The sequence below is a fragment of the Mixophyes fleayi genome, chromosome 3 (genome assembly GCF_038048845.1).
Source record: "Mixophyes fleayi isolate aMixFle1 chromosome 3, aMixFle1.hap1, whole genome shotgun sequence".
Taxonomy (NCBI): Eukaryota; Metazoa; Chordata; class Amphibia; order Anura; family Limnodynastidae; genus Mixophyes; species Mixophyes fleayi.
This window is the reverse complement of record NC_134404.1, coordinates 288860516-288881904: the sequence shown is the minus strand read 5'-3', so window position 1 is coordinate 288881904 and position 21389 is coordinate 288860516. Positions and strand designations below refer to the sequence as shown.

The 21389-nt window shown below is 40.7% G+C and overlaps 1 protein-coding gene across 1 annotated transcript in view; it reads left to right on the top strand.

The window, feature by feature from the left end:
* ANAPC1 (anaphase promoting complex subunit 1) overlaps positions 1–21389 on the top strand; it is a 105597-nt gene that overhangs the window by 61605 nt on the left and 22603 nt on the right. The window contains exons 25-38 of the mRNA XM_075203757.1: positions 80–258; positions 2001–2227; positions 2738–2856; positions 2939–3210; positions 4833–5067; positions 7702–7793; positions 8884–9018; positions 15810–15892; positions 16373–16451; positions 18027–18101; positions 18961–19037; positions 19369–19459; positions 19538–19588; positions 20066–20259. Coding sequence (XP_075059858.1) covers positions 80–258; positions 2001–2227; positions 2738–2856; positions 2939–3210; positions 4833–5067; positions 7702–7793; positions 8884–9018; positions 15810–15892; positions 16373–16451; positions 18027–18101; positions 18961–19037; positions 19369–19459; positions 19538–19588; positions 20066–20259 — 1909 coding nt within the window. The remainder of the gene's footprint in view (positions 1–79; positions 259–2000; positions 2228–2737; positions 2857–2938; positions 3211–4832; positions 5068–7701; positions 7794–8883; positions 9019–15809; positions 15893–16372; positions 16452–18026; positions 18102–18960; positions 19038–19368; positions 19460–19537; positions 19589–20065; positions 20260–21389) is intronic.

Below are 21389 nucleotides of genomic sequence, written 5' to 3'. Positions count from 1 at the left end.
TTATAGGAGTCTTTACAGAAAAGTGACTATCCTTCCCTTCTGTCTAAACGATATTAAAACATGTTTTCTCTAATGTTAGGATTTTCTCTACGAGATTTGGAGTCTCTGCCTTTTGGAGTTGCACTTCCTATTAGGCACGCTATTTATCAGTGTCGGCAACAGCCTGCTTCTGATTGGCCGGAACTAGTCTGTCTCCTCATAGGACGCCAAGACCTTTCCAAACAAGCCTGCGAAGGAAACCTTCCCCAAGTGAAATCTGTGAGTGACTGCAGTCTTGGAACATGTAATTTTCCACTAAGGAATGTTCTTTACTATTTAATAGCACTTTGTTTCACTTTACTGTTTATATTAATATTCAGTAACATATGAAGGCAAATTTCTATTCACTATTCTGTCAATATGAAATTGAACAATGTCCCCTTTGGCCAAATTTTCATGGAAACCGTAGTTTGTCTAAAATTATGTTTGAAAACCAACAGAAATAAACAATATTAAATCCCTAAACGTGCAGTTCAGTGTGGTTAGGTTTAATATTTAGTTGTTATGGTCCGTCATCAACAGCATGAAACAGGGCGAGTTCATAGCGTCTGTTGACATATAGGACATGTACCTGCATGTTCCAATCTGGGAAGGTCAACAATGCCTTCTCGGATCCGCTGTTCAAAGTCGCCATTATCAGTTTCTGGCTCTATCCTCCATCCTGGCGATAGTGCTGAGGGTGTTCAACAAGATCATGACAGTAATGGTGGCTCTACTCAGACCCAGAGGTGTAACGGTAGTTCCTTATCTCAACGATCTGCTGATCAAGGCGAATTCCCTGACCTTGCTTCAGTACCATGTTCAGGACACAACCTGGGTGTTAGATCGGCAACTTCAAAAGTCCAACCCGAGCCCTTCCCAGAATTTGATCTTTCTGGGCCTTCTGTTCGAACGGTTGTCCTTGCCAGAGGACAATATCCTCTCACTACATGGACTGGTAAAGGCCGAAGTTACCTCTAAGTGGAAAAAATCCTACTAACTGACAACCAAAGAGACTTTCAGTGATCAATCACTTGATGCAATTAGATCTCTACTACAAGAGATTTTGTGGGGGGGGGGGGGGGGTGGATTACTACGGAGGTGGAGTGGGGATATAGATCAGGCCCCCCTGCCCTGACATGACCCGTAATATGAGTGTTCAAAAGTGTTTAAAAAATGCATGAATAAAGTAAGATCAAATTTTGTTTGACTGTTTCTGCCCTATACCCACTTAGGATTTGTGCAGACTGATGCACTTGAAAACCAATAGAAGTTTTACAGGTTCCAGAGATATTTTATGTGTCTGGGTCCTGTAATTCTGTCAGACCTCGTATTTGGCATCCCTAAACCCATTTCCAGTGTTGCACTAAAAACATAAAAGCATCTTTGGGAAGATTCGGAAAAGTGTATTTTTTATTTAATTTACTTATTTTTGCCTATATAAAGCCCAGAAAATAAAAATCTAAATACATTATTACAGTATAGTAAAAGGAAGCCCTATTTGTCATTAAAATGCTACAAAATTTGCTTAGTTAGACTAAAATATAGAAAAGCTATTCCCAGTGGAATCAACACCTCTCCATAAAAATTGGTCTGGCCTTGAAGAGCCAAAATTTCTCCTGTCCTTGATTTGATATGAAGATGTGTATTTGAGCGTTTAGGTCCTACTTACTAAAATTAATATAATATGTAATTTTTTTGTATGCCTATCCATTATATGTATTTGTCAACACAAGTTACAAAAGCAGATACATATCTTTCTTCCTCTTAATTCTTACATTGTGGTTTAATGGCTTTACCAAGAACAGGTTTAGAACAATGTAATCTTAGACACGGAAATGTATTTGTCAGACATATTATTGCCAACATTTTTTAATTGCTGGGGCCCCTCTCTATATTGCAATAGAATTATGAAAAATGGGCTTTGGTGGCCTGCTAAAGAGGATTGGTTTTACTTGCCTCTTCATCTTCCTGTTTTTTAGTCCATAGCTCAGGTGCCATCTGCAGAGGTTCCTCCTGCAGGGGAGACTGAGGAGGAGGATGATGGGATGAATGACTTAAACCAGGAAGTGATGTCATTGATTTGGAGTGAAGACTTGCGAGTGCAGGAAGTGCGCAGACTTTTGCAAAGTTCCCATCCTATACGTGTAAATGTTGTTCAAATGCCTGAAGTGAGTGACCATGAGTACATAGAAGAGAAAGAGAACAGGTGAAGGTGCCCTTTGTGTACTATGCTGTTGTATACATTTATGTAAAAAAAATGTGAAGTTATTCATTTAAATTGGCATAAAAGTTATTAATATATGGCAGAGGAAAATTGTCTTTTTGGGTGGGTGGTTTAAAGGGGAAGGTTACTTTTGTAGAACCTCCCCTCTTTGTAACCTGTCCTCCATGTAGCCAGTAGATTGCTTCTGGTGAGCTCTGTAGAAAAGGGATGAATGGACACCCTTTCCCCGCATTGTGATCACACACGTCAATTGGTTTCTTGTTGCTTGAATTAATGGGGGAGAGAGTCCACTATTTGCTACATATGGGGTCTGATTAGAGACAGAGGGGGAGGTTCAGCAAAAGTGATCTTCCCTTTTAAAATGTACAAGGTAAACTGCACCCTAAGCTAATTTAAAGATTGTTGATATTGTTTGTTTTAAAGTATTTATATTTAAGGTTGTAAAGCTAAATGTCACATGCACACTCCTTTATAGTGTTTACAATTTTGTAGACTATTGCAGCTGTGTCAGAGGACCATGGCCTTGCCTCTGGGCCGGGGAATGTTCACATTGTTTTCCCATCATCCAGTTCCCACAGAACCACTTCCTATCCCAAAACTGAATCTCACAGGTTGGTGTGTTTCCTGTGGTTTTTGTGTTTGTCTTGTGTTGCCTATAGAGATTGAAGCATAACATTTTTTGTTCATGAGTAGGTCGAGCTCCACCCAGAAACACAACCGTGGATCTCAATAGTGGAAACATTGATGTGCCGCCGAACATGGCTTGTTGGGCCAGCTTCCACAATGGAGTGGCGGCAGGCCTTAAAATAGCCCCTGCTTCCCAAATAGACTCTGCTTGGATTGTTTACAACAAACCAAAAAATGCAGAATTGGCTAATGAGTATGCTGGCTTTCTTATGGCTTTGGGCCTAAATGGTCATCTCACCAAACTGGCAACGTTGAACATTCATGACTACTTAACCAAGGTAAGGGTCTTTTTAAATATTGTAAAGCCTATATAATTAATAACATTGAGTAATTGAATTAGTAATGGATCTTTCACTTATATGCGCATGCCGGAAGTATATTTGTTACATACATACTGCACTAATAGTGAGGTTTTTTACATTTTGGTTCATATTGTATCCTATCTAGTAAATTATTTTACTGTAGAATGTTTTTATGCCATCAGGAATCTTTAATGTGTGCTTGCTTTGATCTGAGCACCTTTTTGTTATCTTTCTTCTCCTGTTCAGCCCTGTGAGCCCTGCTTTGAAGTGTCGGTGGTCAGAGTAATTAGTCTGTAGCCAATTGGGTAATTGTAATGCTAACAGGAATACGTAATATTTCATGAGATAAGTGTGCTGATTCTGTGTGAGACAGTGCACTCCCGATTGTGTGTGGACAGAACTGCATGGGGCTGTGTCATGATGGGAAGAGGGGACTAAAGGCAAACGGGAAGCCACAGACTGACAGCAGACAATGCAGAGTATGTTATGTGAGGCTTCTGTCAAACCGATGCAAGACCATTATATGGTCAAGCACGTTTCCTAAATGAAGCGAAGTTCATGCATTGAACCATGTATTACAATAGACAATTGTTCCAACTTTGGCAGTGACTTTTTCACGCATGTAATTGTGTAATGGGGCTGCATCTAACAAGCGGCAGTGTCAAGGTGTAGGCAGGGGAATGAAGCCACAGAGTGAGACATGGTGACAGGAGAAAGTTCCACAAGACACTTGCTTGTGATGGGATGACTGATATCAAACACAACTTATTGAATATAGGCAAACTAGACTAATCAAGTGAGCTCAATGGGTGTTGCATATCTTTGTCTAGCTGCTCCTGAAAAGTAGCTTGTTGCTGCTGCTTTTACCTCTGGACTCCACAGAAGACAATATGCAACGGTTAACTAGGTTTACAGTAAATTATGGTAAATTGAATTTGAGTAGCAGAAAATGTCTATACCAACCAGTTTGTGAGTAGCTTGTTTTAGACATTGAAATGTAAGCTTTCGTTGTTACTATATTATCCTGTTTGGTCAAATGATTTGTAGATGTCAGTCAGTCTATTTGTAAGAAACAAAATCACATGCATAAATACAATATCTAGCAGGGTTGCCAGCTTTATCTTGCATCAAATCCAGTTAAATGCAATACTTTCAACCCTAGTTTTAAAGTAGGCATATTTTTTACATTGCAAACTGTATTTAGTTGATAAAATATTTAATATATATTATTCAAATGCAATATTTACCCAAGATCGTGACTGATTGTTACATGCCCACAGGTTTCACAGGAAAAACAAATGCCCACTTTTTTTTTTGAGTAACCTAATTTCATCTGCAAAACATCTACCTACAAACTCAGCATTGGGTGCTAGTCAGAGGACCTAATAGGTTTTTTACGTAACTGTAGGTAACATTTAAAGCGTCGGTGTACTATTTCTGTTTCGTTTCCTTATGTTAGATGGTATTACAAAACTACATATTTATCACATCATTATAAAACCATACTCTCTAGTGCATACTAAAGTTGGCTCTATAGTAGAATCTTTTCACGCAACCATTTGGTTTCTCTTTTGCTTTTTCCCCTCCTCTCCCACCAGGGTCATGAGATGACCAGCATTGGGCTGCTGCTTGGGGTTTCAGCTGCGAAACTTGGCACAATGGACATTTCAATAACGCGACTACTCAGCATTCACATCCCAGCTCTCTTACCTCCCACATCCACTGAACTGGATGTGCCACACAACGTGCAGGTGGCTGCTGTCATTGGCATCGGCCTGGTTTACCAGGGAACCGCACATAGACATATCGCTGAGGTGCTGCTGGCTGAAATAGGTAAACCATAGCACCTGATAAAATGTTACGGCACGCCACGTAATAATGCTGTTCAAAAGTTTGTTTTATTTGTATTTGTGGTGTAATTATGTCCATGACATTATGTAATAATATATAAAGATAACTTTACAAGTTGAAAAATAACATCAATATACCACAAGCACTGCATTATGATGTGACTACATGAAAATACTTGGACATTATGCAGAGTAACCAGATAAAAGCTTATTAGAAGTGTGCATAGCGTTTTCATTCACTGAAAAAGTAGCCATACAAAAAGTATTCAGTAGGAGAAGTAGAAGCAAAGCAATTCCATGGTGGATTTGCATCTCATAAACTGTTATGCTGAAATGTATAGTCCAGGGTTTCCCAAACCCAGTCCTCAGGGCTCCCCAACAGTGCAGGTTTTCAAGATCACATGTGACATAATTAGGACCACCTGTGGATCTGTTACAATGTGTCAGTCAGTAATGAATACACCTGTGCTCCAGCAAGGAAATATGGAAAACCTGCACTGTTGGGGAGCCCTGAGGACTGGGTTTGGGAAACCCCAGTATAGTGGACACTCGGTCGAACTCTGTGTTATATGGGAGTCACTCGGTGCTGTATATTGTTCACTATAATGCTTCCAGCACTGTATAGCAATCACTATAATGCTCTACGTATTACATATCAGTCATTAAAATGCTCTGTATATTGAATATCAGTCATTACGATGCTTTTTGTATTCTAAATTGTTGACTATACTGTTCACAATAAGGTTGCCAGAATTATTGTGCTCTAACTTCCCATCAAACAGTGGCATATCTACGGTGGTTGCAGTGTGAGAGCCCTGTGCTGGCCCCTTCCTTATGGCCCCTCTTTTCACCCACAACTGTACTAGCATGGAATAAGAGTTCTAGAGCCCTGGTCTGTGATTCCATGCTTGTCAAGGCCGGCCCTGGTTTTGGGGTACTTTCTAGTGGGTAGTCCCACCCCACGGATCAGCCACCCTATTAAACGTCCTTCTGTAATGAATACACCTGTGCTCCAGCAAGGAGATATGGAAATCCTGCACTGTTGCGGAGCCCTGAGGACTGGGTTTGGGAAACCCTGATATAGTCTATTGCACACAAGAAGGTTTGATGTAAGCGACAGCACCAAATATAATGATGCTTTGTTTTAAAGAGTGTTTTGTTTTCTGTACAATTATATCTGAGCCTGTCAGTTCTGCGCACCCAGCTGTACTCTGTTAATGCATTGGCACAGAAAGCACTAGCCGGCCACAGGCTTGACCAACTTCTCAGGTTAAAGGAAAAAAATCAACCTCCCCCCACTTCTCAGACAATGTTTCATCTCCATCTAAAGTGTGTAGCAAAAGGAAGTTCTCTGTACACTTAAGGGAGCATAACCGATACTTGGCATATGATCTATCTTCTTGCTAAATAAATAATAGAGCTTACATTGGAAATACTGTACTGAATGACACTTTAGTATATGTAAAAGGGATTTATTTTCAACTCTTGTTTTAACCCTTTCATTTACAAGCCACTTGCTGATATAAGTAAGGGAAGATGGCCTTTGAGAAAATAGAAAAGCTATCCTGTCGAATCTTTTATAGTCTTTGAGGGGAAAAGAAGGTGCAGAAATATAATGTAAAATAATCTGTAGAGAACCAAACACTCAATTTAAAAAAAAAAAAAATATGGTTCCAGCTTATGAAGGATAACAGTTTGTTTCAGCATCGCAACAATACCAGTATACACAGCTTACATGGAGACAAACAGGAATTTTTTATTTTTTTTATTTTTTTTATTTTTGGGCCCTGTATTTCTAAATATAAGATACAGTGTATTTCTACTTGAATAGCCTTGTAAAGTAGTTGTGTCTCATGACTGAGGTTTCCACCTTGTCTGACATCCTGACCAATGGTATGTTTATCAGATTTGGGTGATATTTTCGGACCCACTCAAACTGACATTTACAGGCAATTTTATCTAAAGCAAATTTGACATTAGCATTTTTCCCAGCTAGGCTGTGAGCAAAGCTTTAATACTGGCTTATAAAGCACACTATATACTAATTTGTAGTACATTGAAATCTGATAGGCCATTGAGACCTGATGAGAAAAGCTATAGAGCTAGCACCTGCAGACTTGTGCAACGTATGCAGTGTTTAATGCTGTGTTATAAATATAATTTGCACACTGTTTGAATTGCTTTCCTTTACAAGACAATGGCTTGTTTTACAACAGAGCCAAACTGCTATGAATTTTGTTTGTGGGTCAGCACGGGGACTAAGTGGTTAGCACTTCTGACTCTCAGCGCTGGAGTCATGAGTTCAATTCCCGACCATGGCCTTATCTGTGTGGAGTTTGTATGTTCTCCCCGTGTTTGCGTGGGTTTCCTCCGGGTGCTCCGGTTTCCTCCCACACTCCAAAAACATACTGGTAGGTAAATTGTCTGCAATCAAAATTGACCCTAGTCTCTCTCTCTCTCTCTGTCTGTCTTTCTGTCTGTGTATGTTATGGAATTTAGACTGTAAGCTCCAATGAGGCAGGGACAACAGTGATGCGGAATCAGTGGCGCTATATAAATAAATGGTGATGATGATGATGAATATTTGTTCAGTCAATAATTTATTTTTACTTTTTAGGCCGCCCCCCAGGGCCCGAAATGGAGTACTGCACAGACCGAGAGTCGTATTCCCTGGCAGCTGGTCTGGCTCTGGGTATGGTGTGTCTCGGGGTATGCTACTAATATAAATAACCCTTTGTCAAGATGTTTAATTTTTCCAGCATTTACTATTATTTCTGTTGCATTAAAAATGTTATGTTTATTGTGCCTTTTTTTCTTTTTTTTTTTTCTTTTAGAATAGCTCAGTGTAAAGTGTAGTGTGCTTAATAGTGATTCTCTATTAAGGATGGTTGTAGTAGGAACTTGCTCTGATTCGTCATAGCCACATACGATGTCACAAATCAGACCGCACACTCTTTCACTCTTCTGTAACTTGCTTGCAATACATGTGTTACTATGGATCCAGACTGGTGTCTTCTATATGAGCGACACATAGTTGTTATCCAGTGATATAAAGTTGTGTATTTACACTAACACAGTCTATAATGCTGTCCATATATGCTGCGATATCACTGCTGGTATTGGACACAAGCATTTTATTTTGCAATGCCCAATAATGGTCCTGTCGAAATTAATAGGATCATTATTGTGCTTATTCGGAGTTTGTGCTGGTAACCCTTCCACCGCCTCCTTCGGTACCTTCTTCTTACATCCCTCTTTGGGCATCGTCTGCATGTTTGTGCACATGCCTGAATGCTGCACCCTGTTTTTTTCTTATTCAAGCAACAGCGATCAGCCTGGGCAGACACCTGGGTCTGTCCTATTCCTTCACCAGGTTATTAGACCACCTGTTCACTGGGAGTTCCCTGACCAATGGGTCAACTGCTCCTGTCAGTTGTGGCAAGGCCACGCTCTTAGTGGGACTAAATACTGATTTTTTTAATTTATTTTTACAAGGAAGGTCTACTTCCAGAATTGGTGATAATTTTCGATCAGATCCCTGACAACTCCTACGTTGTCAGTGAAATCGACAGCCTCATCAAGGCAATACTGGTGAACAGTTTTCTCCATCTGGCACATACTTGAAAGAAAGGATCTCCTGAAAAGCAATGTTCATAATAAATGCAATGCTTTTTCATTCTATCCATTTAATGTCACTTAGCAGAATCTTAAGTTTGTTGTGTGTTTTATCCATATGGACACTATATATATTTTTTTACTTGCATAGTCTTAATAACTATTGTATTCTGCCATTTTCCAGCATGGGAGTAATTTGATTGGCATGTCTGACCTGAATGTTCCAGAGCAGCTGTACCAGTATATGGTGGGAGGACATAAGCGGTCACATGTGGGTGTTAACCGAGAAAAACATAAGTCGCCCAGTTATCAGATCAAGGTAACTAATTCTTTGTTTGAATTGTTATGTTTTTGTATCTCCAAGGCAACATCCAGGTGATTTACACAATTTTTGAATAACCCATTGTCCAGAGGTAGTTTGTGCCTTAATGATCAGAACACTTAGTGCATTTTTGCACTGTGTTGTCTTTTATGGTAAGTGCTTTTATTTCTAGGTCTAACTATGTGAATTATCTATATTACCCTGGATCTGTTACAGATGGATGCACAGAAGGCCTGATCCAGGTCCTGCACCCACCTACATTGCTCAACTAAAGCTAACCCTGGAGATGATGATACATTCATAGTTCACTAATTTGTCCTTTACAAATGCCATTTGAACACTTAAGCTGGGTACACACTACACTGTTTTCGTCCAATAATCGGCTCAAACAGCCGACATACGACCGCTTGTTCAAAAGTCGGGTCAGTGTGTGCAGTGACACGATGGTCGAAAGTCTGTCCAAATGGACGATTGTCACCTCATTTGGTTGGTCGTACCGTTTAATATTTTCGTTCCAATCTCGTTTCCGCTGTGTAGTGTGTATAAACTTCCGACCGATCCACAACTGTGAGTATGAAATTACAGTAATTGCTCACGACAACATGGCTGTGAAAAGTTGCTAAAGGGGACGTCCGCTCTTCCCTTTATCGTCCTAAACAAGGCTAGTGTGTATGGACCGAGCGATCGGACCATCGGTTGCATGTAAAATCGCTCGGCATAAAAAGTTGGTCGAAATTTCTGTAGTGTGTACCCAGCTTTAGAAAGACCAGGAATGTAGCAGAATGCTTAATTATACTAATATTTGTTCAGCATTAGCACCCTAATGTTCTGTTTTTAAATGACTTCTATAGACTGTTATGTGACTCTGCAAAGTTTCATTGTTTTATTGACAGCTACCGAGAAAAACAAATTATTTTCTTACTTCTGAATGTTTTGGAAAGTCCAAAACCGGAAATTAGGATTACTGGGAAAAAGAGGATTTATGTACTTACATTAAATCAGTTTCTCTGATTCCGTCTGGGGGACACTGCTTACCATTGGGGGTGTGAAGGGGAGCATGGGAGTTGGCAACTAGCTAGTTAATTTCTAGCATTGCTGACAGACCCCTCCCCTCCCCTCTACATACCCCCACCTCTTCCTCCTCAGTTAATTCAAAAAGCCCCAAGGAGAAAGGTCAATCAAACAAGAGCATACAGAGGAAAGGCAGAAGGGAGGGATCGCAGTGTCCCCCAGATGAAATCAGAGAAACGGATTTAACGTAAGTACATTAATCCTCTTTTCTCTTTCATCCAGTCTGGGGGACACTGCTTACCATGGGGACGTTCTAAAGCAGCCCCCTAAGGGTGGGACCGCTCTGATAGTCCAGCTTGTAGAGCACTACGGCCAATTTGAGGCGTCCAAAGATGCAAAGCATTGAATTGGTACAATCTTGTGAAAGTATGGACCAAGGACCCGGTAACTGCTCTGCATAACTGGTCCGCTGAGGTCCCATTGAGTGAAGCCCAGGACGTCCCCGCAGAACGGGGAGAATGGGCAACAATACACTCTGGTACTGGACGGTTAGTACCGACATAAGCTTGCCTTATAGTCAGAGTAAGCCACCTAGCAATAAGTTGTTTAGACGCTGATCATCCACGTCCAAACAATCAAACAAGATAATAAGAAACTCCTTTGAAGCAGTCCTTTTGACATAAATTCGTAGAGCCCTGACCACATCCAAAAGGTCATGTTCCTTGTTCCAGATCCCTGAGGATCCTCTGTGAACACAGGAACCACCATTCCCTGGTCTACATTAAAACCAGACACCACCCTAGGAAGAACGATGCATTGTCCCTAGGACTGCTCTATCATCCCGAAAACCAGATAAGGTTCACGACAAAGCCCCCCCAGCTCAGATACCCCTCGAGCTGAGGCAATAGTAAGAAGGAAAACCACCTTCCAAGTTAAAAACCGTAACTCTGCTGACTGTAACGGTATGTACTGAAGCTCCTGCAGCGTATAAAGGACTAAACAAGATTCCAAGATTCGTTGGTGGAACATAGGGAAGTTGTATATGAAGCACTCCCAGTAAGAAAGTCCTAACATCCAAACCATCTTGTATAAAAACAAGATAAAGACTCTGAACTGCAGGCTTTATTCCTACACCATGCACGTATGAACGCAAATGCGGTGACAAAATTAAGCCGAACTGGCTTTCTAGCCTAGATAAGGGTATCAATTACCCTGGAAGAAAACCCTCTGGATTTCCACAGAATGGCTTCAAAAGCCATGCCTTTAAATTCAATTGGGCTAGATTCTGATGCAGAATGATCCCTGAATCAGCAGAAGTTTCCAAAGAGGTACCGAATACCCAGGTCCAATGTCAAAGAAGAACCTCTGGACACCAGACTCTTCATGTCCAAGCTGGCGCCACAAGAATGACTGGCCGATCTCCCTCTTGAGTCTCCAAGGACTCTGAATCATTGATATAGGGGGAACCAGGTAACCTCGCCTGAAGTCCCCTGGCATTGTGAACACATACACTGCCATTATCAGATCTCTTCTGGTCTTGCACTAAATTTTGTAAACTTCCTGTTGTGACTCAACATCGTCCGAGAGACTGTGTCGTCTCCAGAGATAACACCATCTGACGATCTAACTTCAGATGGGACCCCGTCCACTTCTTCAACATGTTCCCTTGAAAACACAGAGAATGGATCCTGTCATAAGGGAGAGTCTCAAAAGACGCTACCATGTTTCCTCATACACAGAAGGACCAATGGCCTCTTACAGGACAGAATCCTGTTCATCCCCTCTTGCAGAGACCCTATCTTGTCCTCTGGAAGAAAAATCTTCTGACACACCATGTGCATAATTCGCCCAGAAGAGGAGGATGAGGCTGATCTTCCCCGAAGAGATTGTCTCCTCCTCCAGAAAATCTAGATCTAACCGGATGACCTCTGCCAGACATGCTTCCCCCCTAAAGGGCTGTCTGAAAAAAAAAAACCAACCTCGGAATCTTAGATCTTGGAGTATTAACTCCACTAGCGTAAGGAAGGGATACTACAATCTCTCAGATTCCACATCCGCATTCCATATTTTAACCATAATGTACTTCTGGTCGCCGAAACTAGAGGAAGACTGGATGCTGAATTCTGGTCTGCCTCATACACTTAACTCGCGTCTTCCTTCAGGCACATAGCCAAGAAAAACCGCTTACTCTCTCAACTCTGCAGAGTGAGGGAATATGAACTCTCCTATGATCCTACTAATGAGGAGTCACAGTCCTCTAACCATTCACCTTCTCCCTCAGAGGATCCCTCTGAGTCAGACAATAGAAACAGCGAATTTGCTGATCTATGTCTCTTATTTTTAGGTAAATGTCTCGGGCTCTTCAGTCACCGGTTTAACCGATATAACCTGCCATTCTGAATTCCTGGCCTTCTATCACTGCAGACCATCCAGGCTTCCCGCAGGGGAAAATACCTGATACGCCTGAGAAGATTGTCCTACTACCGAGGGTAAAGGACTTGTTCTCTTTATAGACATGTCTGAATTAATAAAGGCTACCGCTTTCAGAGGCAGAAGGTAACACCTCAACTACCACTGGAACCTCCGATGGGTTAGATCATAGTTTGACCGGGGTACCAACCCCCTGTGTCAAAAACAGTACCCCCTCAGGAGGATTGAACCCTGAATGGAGCAGTTTTTACATTGTGCCCCAACTGACGCCGCAGTGCAATCAGTACAGAGCGCCCCTGGATCCTAATGTTCACCCGCTATTTAGCATTACATTTGGAACAGGGAAAATACGTGGCACATTTTGCTTTAATTTTCTCACATTTTTAGTAGAAAATAACACTACCACAGAGTAAAATACAGGTACATATACAAAATATATTTACACAGAAAATACTACTAATCTATGAACCGGTCAAAAAGATAGTATTTCTGTCAATGAGAGAGCAATAATTTCTTATAAACATTATGCTCATCCCCCCAAAATGTGCTCAGAATCTTATACTTCCCTATCTACTTATAGAGAGTATAAAATATACTTAGCCAAGGACAGGCTGTAAGCAGCCTCAGACCTTCCAGAATGGCTGCAATCAGTATAGAGCACCTGAATCTCAATGCTCACTAGCTAATTTAGCATTGCATTTGGAACAGGGAAAAAAACTCTGCACATGTTGCTTTACTTTTCTCAAACATTTTTTTAGTAGAAAATAAAGCTACCACACTGCAAAATACAAGCACATACACCAGATATTTGCACAGAAAACACTAATGTATGAACCAGTCAAAAGATAGTATTTCTGTTCATGAGAGAGCAATAATCCTTTAGAAACATTATGCTCATCCCCCAAAAATGTGCTCAGAATCTTATACTTCCCTATCTACTTATAGAGAGTATAAAATATACTTAGCAAGGAAAGGCTGTCAGCTGCAGCAAATTTTCCAGAATGGCTGCAATCAGCCCAGAGCACCTGAGTCTCAATGCTCACTAGCTAATTTAGTATTGCATTTGGAGCAAGTGAAACACTTTACTTTAGGGCCCTTTCCTTTATCTGTCATTTTAAAAAGGAAGGCACACCAAACATACAGACTTAAATTTAGCTGTTAGAGAGCGAGATACAGCATAGAACAGACATAAAAGTTATACTTATAAATTATTAAACCAAAATAAAATAACTTGGCAAGTGGGAAAACTATAATATAATTTCCACTAGCCCACTTTGCAGTCAGCAATACAATAATATATGTTTAAATAAATCAGATACTTAGCCAAACAGGGGAGAAGTCCAACAGTAGTGCCTGGTGCCTGCTCCCTCTGATGTGTGTCCTTTCCCGGACTTATATTTGGCGCCAAAAAGGCTGGACTAATCCAACTTTCCATGGAGAGCAGGGGAGCTCTATATTATAGCTCCCCCCTCTTATAATGCTGTCTCTCTGAAGTGCTTTTCCTGCCCCATTAGTGGGGAGGAGAAGAAAACAAATAGTATATGGCAGAGTAGTGGAGACCTCCTCCTCCACGGCTATATTTTTCTTTTTTATTTATTTTATTTTTTTTAAATGTCCGCCGGCATTCTTTTCATTCCGATAACCGGCCCTCCATGCCTAAAGGCAGCGCCGGTTATCGGTGAGGCCCCAAGAGTGACAGTGGTCCGGACAGCTAGTCACTCTGTATTCAAGCACCCTAATTTTGCTCTACCAGTGAGAGCCTCTGGCTCTCAGCTGACAGAGCAGTGCCTGCGCTGCTGTTCTGTGAGTGTGCTCTCTATCTAGCAGCAACTAAAACAGTGCCTCACTCCATCTTTTTGCATATGGCACCAAGAGTGTGTACCTAAGTCCCCCCCCATGCTCTGAGAGCGGGTGACTTGGTACAATCCATCCAAATGGTGGGCGCCATTTACCGAGTAGCGGCGCTCTATGCCCACAGTGGCAGCGCCGGTACTCTTAACTGTAAAGACCTGATGGTCTCTGTTGCAAGGAAGGGGCTCCGGTGTGACAGCAGTCCCTGAGATCACTGGCAGCACCTGTCCTGAAGCACTGGCAGTGAGAGCCGTCCTGCTCACACTGAATTCTGTCGGCTGCAGCTATTTACAGCATAGGAGTCCCCTTCAGTTCTTGCACGTTATCCATTTAGCAAAATAAAAGAAAATAAAATGAAAATAAAGTAAAATCAGCAAGGTGTAGCTGCAGAGCAGCCACAGTAAGCCCAACTCCTTTGGGCACCTAAAAAAACTGGGGAGGAAGAGGCGGGGGTATGTAGAGGGGAGGGGAGGGGTCTGTCAGCAATGCTAGAAATTAACTAGCTAGGTGTCAACTCCCATGCTCCCCTTCACACCCCCATGGTAAGCAGTGTCCCCCAGGCTGGATGAAAGAGAAAAGCTATTGACCCCAGTATGCTGAAAACAGACAAGACATATTTAGCTGCACCACACATATGAGGTGTTTCTCTTGCAGACAAACTCATCTATCATTTGCATTGCAAACTAGTATTACACATCTGTGTTTTTTTTAGTAGTGATTGTGCACAATACTTCATGTGTACAATCTCCTATATTACCCTGAAACACATTGTAAAGTTGCCTTTGCTGTATACACGGCACATTGAAATATATTTGCTTCGGTATGTTACCAGTTGAGTGCCCTATCTGTCTTATAACTCACTACAATTAACCTGGGATGATTTCTGGTGTATACATTGTATTGGGAAAATGTTCAAATTGGTATAATCATTGAAATGTTAATGCATGTGATTGCTAAAGGGTTAAATATTGTACTTTTACATTAACATTTAAATCTGCTTGTTTATTCTTTTCTGAGAAAACATTTGCATTGTTTTATTCAGTTCACATTGAACATATGCCCAAGAATGAGCCAATTTGAAGTAGATTGGATAATTTTACTGGCATGGCAATAAATGTGATGGACAGATGGCCACTGTCTGCTTGTACAGGCCGCATGAGCAATTGGCCAGATCTGTTCAGTTTGGCTATCCACATTTGTGGCTTAATTGGAAACTGGTCCAGTTGTTCAACCCATCGGCATTACAAAATTGTAAATGTAGCCATACGTACTATCTAATATCTTCTTGCCAGTTGCCACGTTGCATCTTAGTGAATGTTTTCCAATTGAGTCTATCATTACACTTCCGATTTACCGTTTGTTCATTGTGCTGTTCCTGTAAGATGCACGTGTTTCCGTGACACAGATTGTTTTTCTTCTACTGGATGTTAAATTTGACTGTGTGCATAATGTTTATATAGTGATTAAACAGTGCCAGCATTTCACTGTTTTTACAGGAAGGAGACACCATCAATGTGGATGTCACATGTCCTGGAGCTACTTTGGCATTGGCAATGATCTACTTGAAAACTAATAACAGGTAACAAGCACTGGAGAATAATTCCTTTATTACTTTATCTACTTTTACAAAATGGAACATTATGCAGATCTAAAAGGTGAAACTGCAGTCTGGTAGACTGCTGCAGCATCACTGGCTGGTGTGGTATATGAATATACCAATCCGAGCAGTGTATTTTGTAGCAAGCAAGCCTGTCAGTCACTGTTCAGTTAGAGAAGCACCTCTCCCCCCTAATATGTCATCATGCCACAGAGACTGATGAACATATATAGGCAAGTATAATCATGACAATGATTGTAAAACTACGAAGTGCTAAAACCAAAAGTTGATTTTAAGATCAAAGTTGCATTAAACCTGTTTTTCCGGTTTGTTGGTGACTTCAAGCTGTGTCTATGATGGATGCGATTTATACATTGTTTATGTTTATAAATGATTTTGTCAGGCCTATTTATTCTGTGTAATCATTTTTGTTTATTTACTTTAGCCTTCTTGTCTTTTTAGGTCAATTGCTGATTGGCTGCGAGCTCCAGACACTATGTACTTACTCGACTTTGTTAAACCAGAATTCCTTTTATTGAGAGTATGAACTTTTGCTTTCCTTCTTATTTATACTGTTTAAACAAGTTTATACTTAAGGAACAGGATAACTATTTATTTAACGGCACCATGTACAGTCCTTGCCAAAAGTGTTGAGAATGACACAAGTATTGGTTTTCACAAAGTTTGCTGCTTCAGTGTTTTTTAGACCTTTTTGTCAGATGTTGCTATGATATACTGAAGTAATATTACAAGCATTTCATTAGTGTCAAAGGCTTTTATTGACAATTACATTAAGTTTATGCAAAGAGTCAATATTTGCAGGGTTGACCTTTCTTTTTGAAGACCTCTACAATTCGCCTTAGCATGCTGTCAATCAACTTCTGGGCCACATACTGACTGACTGGCCGCTTATTCTTGCCTAATCAATGCTTGGAGTTTGTCAGAATTTGTGGGTTTTTGTTTGTCCACCCGCCTCTTGAGGATTGACCACAAGTTCTCAATGGGATTAAGGTCTGGGGAGTTTTCTGGCCATGGACCCAAAATTTTGTTGTTTTGATCCACTTAGTTATCACTTTTTCCTTATGGCAAGGTGCTTCGTCATGCTGGAAAAGGCATTGTTCGTCACCAAACTGTTCGTGGATGGTTGGGAGAAGTTGCTCTTGGAGAATGTTTTGGTACCATTCTTTATTCATGGCTGTGTTCTTAGCCAAGGGAGTGGGCTCACTCACAATTTTGACTGAGACGCAACCCCACACATGAATAGTCTGAGGATGCTTTACTGTTGGCATGACAAAGGACTGATAGTAGCGCTCACCTTTCCTTCTCCGGACAAGTGTTTTTCCAGATGCCGCAAAATCTGAAAGGGGGATTCATCAGACAAAATGACTTTACCCCAGTCCTCAGCAGTTGAATCCCTGTACCTTTTGCAGAATAGTGGCTTCTTTGCTGGCCTTCTTGACACCAGGCCATCCTCCAAAAGTATTCCCCTCACTGTGCATGCAGATGCACTCACACCTGCCTGCTGCCATTCCTGAGCAAGCTCTGCACTGGTGGTGTCCCGATCCTGCAGCTGAATCATCTTTAGGAGACTGTCCTGGTGCTTGATGGACGTTCTTAAACACCCTGAAGTCGTCTTCACAGCTTTTGAACCTTTCAGCCTTGTCCTCGTCGACACTCTCAACTGTGTTAACGAGAGAATCACTGACCTGATGTCAGCTGGTCCTTTTGTGGCATGGCTGAAATGCAGTGGAAATGTTGTTTTTGGGATAAAGTTCATTGCCATGACAAAGAGGGACTTTGAAATTAATTGCAATTCATCTGATCACTCTTCATGAAATTCTGGAGTATATTCAAATTGCCATCATAAAGCAGACTTTGTGAAAATTAATTTTTGTGTCATTCTCAAAACTTTTGGCCATGACTGCAGATTCAGCATATATCTGATAATGTAGTCTGCAACTCAGTTACTGTTTATAAATATGTTGGCACGTTATAAGAGCAGTTTAGCTGATCTTTTAATTTTATCTATTTACACCAGTTTGTAAAATATCATGAAAAAAAAAAGCGTTACTCTTATGGCTTTTTTTATTTTATTTCTATTTTAATCCTATTTTAGACTCTTGCACGATGTCTTATTTTGTGGGATGACATACTGCCCAATTCACAGTGGGTGAACAGCAATGTGCCCCAAGTAAGTATACATAAATCCTTATTGAACCAAACCAAGTTGTATAGCAAGGGGGGAGAGGGGTGGAGAGAATGCACACCCGCAATGAACAGAATGAGGTGTGCTATGGTGTACACAGACACACACACACACGCACTATAATTATGGGTGTGTATTTTACACTGTACCCCCACATCATGTTTTTAAATTAGCCCCTTTAATCTGCAGTTTCAAAATGGTAAGGCTAAAAAGGTCTCACTGTTTGTTTCAATACAGTTATAAAATAATTGTTGGAGGAATACTAATATCATTTTCAAACATATAAAAGGCTCAGTTTGCAGGTTAGTGGAAATAGCTTGATCCCTGGCCAAAGCTGCATTATCCATTTAACTAACTAAGCATAATCTGCCAGCATAATAATCTTTTTAAGTTGAGGTTATTTCATTTTCTCCTTTTAATCTTTTTGTGGTATTTGATCTTTGCTAACCACCTTCCTGGGAAAATGGAGGAGGGGGTTGTTGGGTGGAGAGGCACAAGCTTGTGGTTTCCTTTCTTACTGATTGTATTAGCTCACAATGTGACTTCTAAGTAAGGCCCTGCACAGGGGGGCACTGATATGGTATTATTTCTATACTCACAGTAACTTCCACTGTTCTATAAGCAGACATAACTATGTAAGATGTTTTAATACTCTACTGTGGTCACAAGATGGTGCATTTGAACATGTATCCCTTCTTAGTAATTGCTTTGTCAAATTATCTTTGTCTGCCAGTAATCTGTCTTGAGAATTTCATTTGTGCGATGTGATTTAATCCATTCAATTGATTTTCATTGCACAATTTATATTGCACAACATTTGAAGTAAATGTTTCTTCTTTTGTAGATCATCACAGCCAATAGTGTTTCACTTCATGCTGCAGAGCAACCAGTATCAGAGGATTTAAACCTGGAAACTCTGGCGTAAGTATCATGTACAGTTTACTTGGACACACTGGAGATCATCATATTCCATCACCATTTTATCTATGGATCTGTGGGATCATTGCTGATTAGTCAGAATCCATCTGCCAGAAAGCATTTTTATTTATTATTTGACTGCTTGTAATTAACAAAATCAATAATTAAAATTAAAAAAAAAATCATAACGCGTATGTATTTCTTGTTTGAGCCTAGTTCGATATCTTAACAAGTCTGTTATTTTCTGTCACTATACTATTGTATAAATGTCCACCTTTGCCGTTTTTGTTCATGGTCCATAGAGCCTACATATTTTTTTTTAATCTTGTTGCAGACAAGCTCATGTTTACATCATTGCTGGAGCTTGCCTGGCCTTAGGGTTTCGATTTGCTGGTTCAGCAAATTTGGCTGCTTTCAATTGCTTGGTAAGACAGTTTTTGTACATGAATCAAAATAGTCTCTTCATGAATGTGCTCTTATCTGATGTTTATTTCTGTTCTTAGTGTAAATTTGCGAAAGACTTTGAATGTTTGTCTGGACAAGCTGGTACCACAGTAAGTTTTTTTTTTTTTTGTTTTTTTTTTTACCCAAGGAACATAACTTAATTGAAAGGAGCTATTGTATATTGTTTGATTTAACTAATGTAGAATTGCAGTTAAAAATGGAACCTTTAGTTTTATTGGTACTCTGTAAAAATAACCAAAAGGTGTCAGAAGCTCTATGATCATTGGAAGATATGAATGTGTTAAACTGAGTGGCAAATCCATGGGTAGCTAATGATATATATCATTTATGTCCTGCATGTTTTATATTGGCTTTATATTGCTGCTAATGTTGCAATAGCGTATTATTTTGTTTGTAGATGACTGCAGCTACTGTTTGGTGATCAACAAGCCTTGGTTGCTGGTTAACAGTTTGTTCACTGACAGCAAGCTTGTTGGACACAATATGCATATTCCTCGCTATGTTTTATAAAGTTGGATTTATTATTGGGGAAGGGGGGTTTAACAGAATGTCATCCTCTCTTCAAGACAGGTCATTACAACCTTGAGACATGTTTGAGTGTGGTGCTGTTATCTCTGTCCATGGTGATGGCTGGCTCTGGCAATCTCAGAGTTCTCCAGTTATGCCGGTTCATGCACAAGAAGACTGGTGGGGAGATGAACTATGGCTTCCACCTGGCTCACCACATGGCCTTGGGTCTCCTGTTCTTGGGTGGTGGAAGGTGAGTTGCAGTTTTTTAAATTACTTTTGTCATTTCACATAACACACAGTGAGTTTCTTCTGCTCTTGTGGGAGTCTTTGGATTTAATTTTGTCCGTAGGGATTATTTCGAAATTTATTTAATTATAGTGGGATTTAAGCACCACCAATAGGAGGAAGGACACTTCCAAAGAAAAGGAAGTTAGTCTTCATCCCTATTAAATCCCACTCTCAGCCATGAAAGCGACTGTAACTGATAAATGTCCTTGAATACTGGGCAATGTATCTAGCATTCAGGGTTGGACTTCTAACCTTTGGGTAATAAAAGCAGTCAGAACCCTGTAGAGGAGTCTCACCAAAATTATGTGTGTTAACCATCATTTGGGCACATAAAGCACCCTGCAATGGCAGAAGAGCACTGCATTATGGGCCGAAAGTACAGAAGCAGTTCGGACAGCCATTTCCATTCTAGGAATGCAAAATTTGGAGGACAACTATATCAATCTGCATATCCCATATCCAGCAGAAGGGTTCTTCCATCCAGATAACTTCTATCAGATGGCACTGCGATTAGCCATTATTATTATTATCCTTTATTAGACGCCACAAGATTTCTGCAGCGCCGTACACAATACAAACAGTAGACTATACAGAGTGAAATAATACAGAACAATAAACAAATGATACCAAGACTTCAGAAACTCCCGGAATGGCTGTTGTAATGAAGTGGGAGCAGAAGAATAGGTATAAAGACAGGAAGGAAGAGGATCCTGCTCATAAGAGCTTACATTCTAAGGGAGGGAAAACAGACACCAGATACAGAGGGTAGTCCGTTAAGGGGCTATAGTTTTGGAGGTGTAAAAAAATGGGCAGAGAGGAGTTAAGAGTGAACTGAGGAGATCAAGAAAGGGTTAGGTGGATGGCTGGTAGGCTTTAAGGAACAGGCGAGTTTTAAGTGCTCGTTTGAAAGAGCACAAGTTAGGGGACAGATGGCTGCAGCGAGGGGGGTCATTCCAGTGCAGGGGGGACAGCACAGGAGAAATCTTGGATTCTGGAGTGGGATGAGGGGATCAGAGTGGAGGAGAGTCAACAGTCATTGGTCGAGCGCAGGGAGCGGGAGGGAGTGTGAATGCAGAGGAGGTTAGAGATATA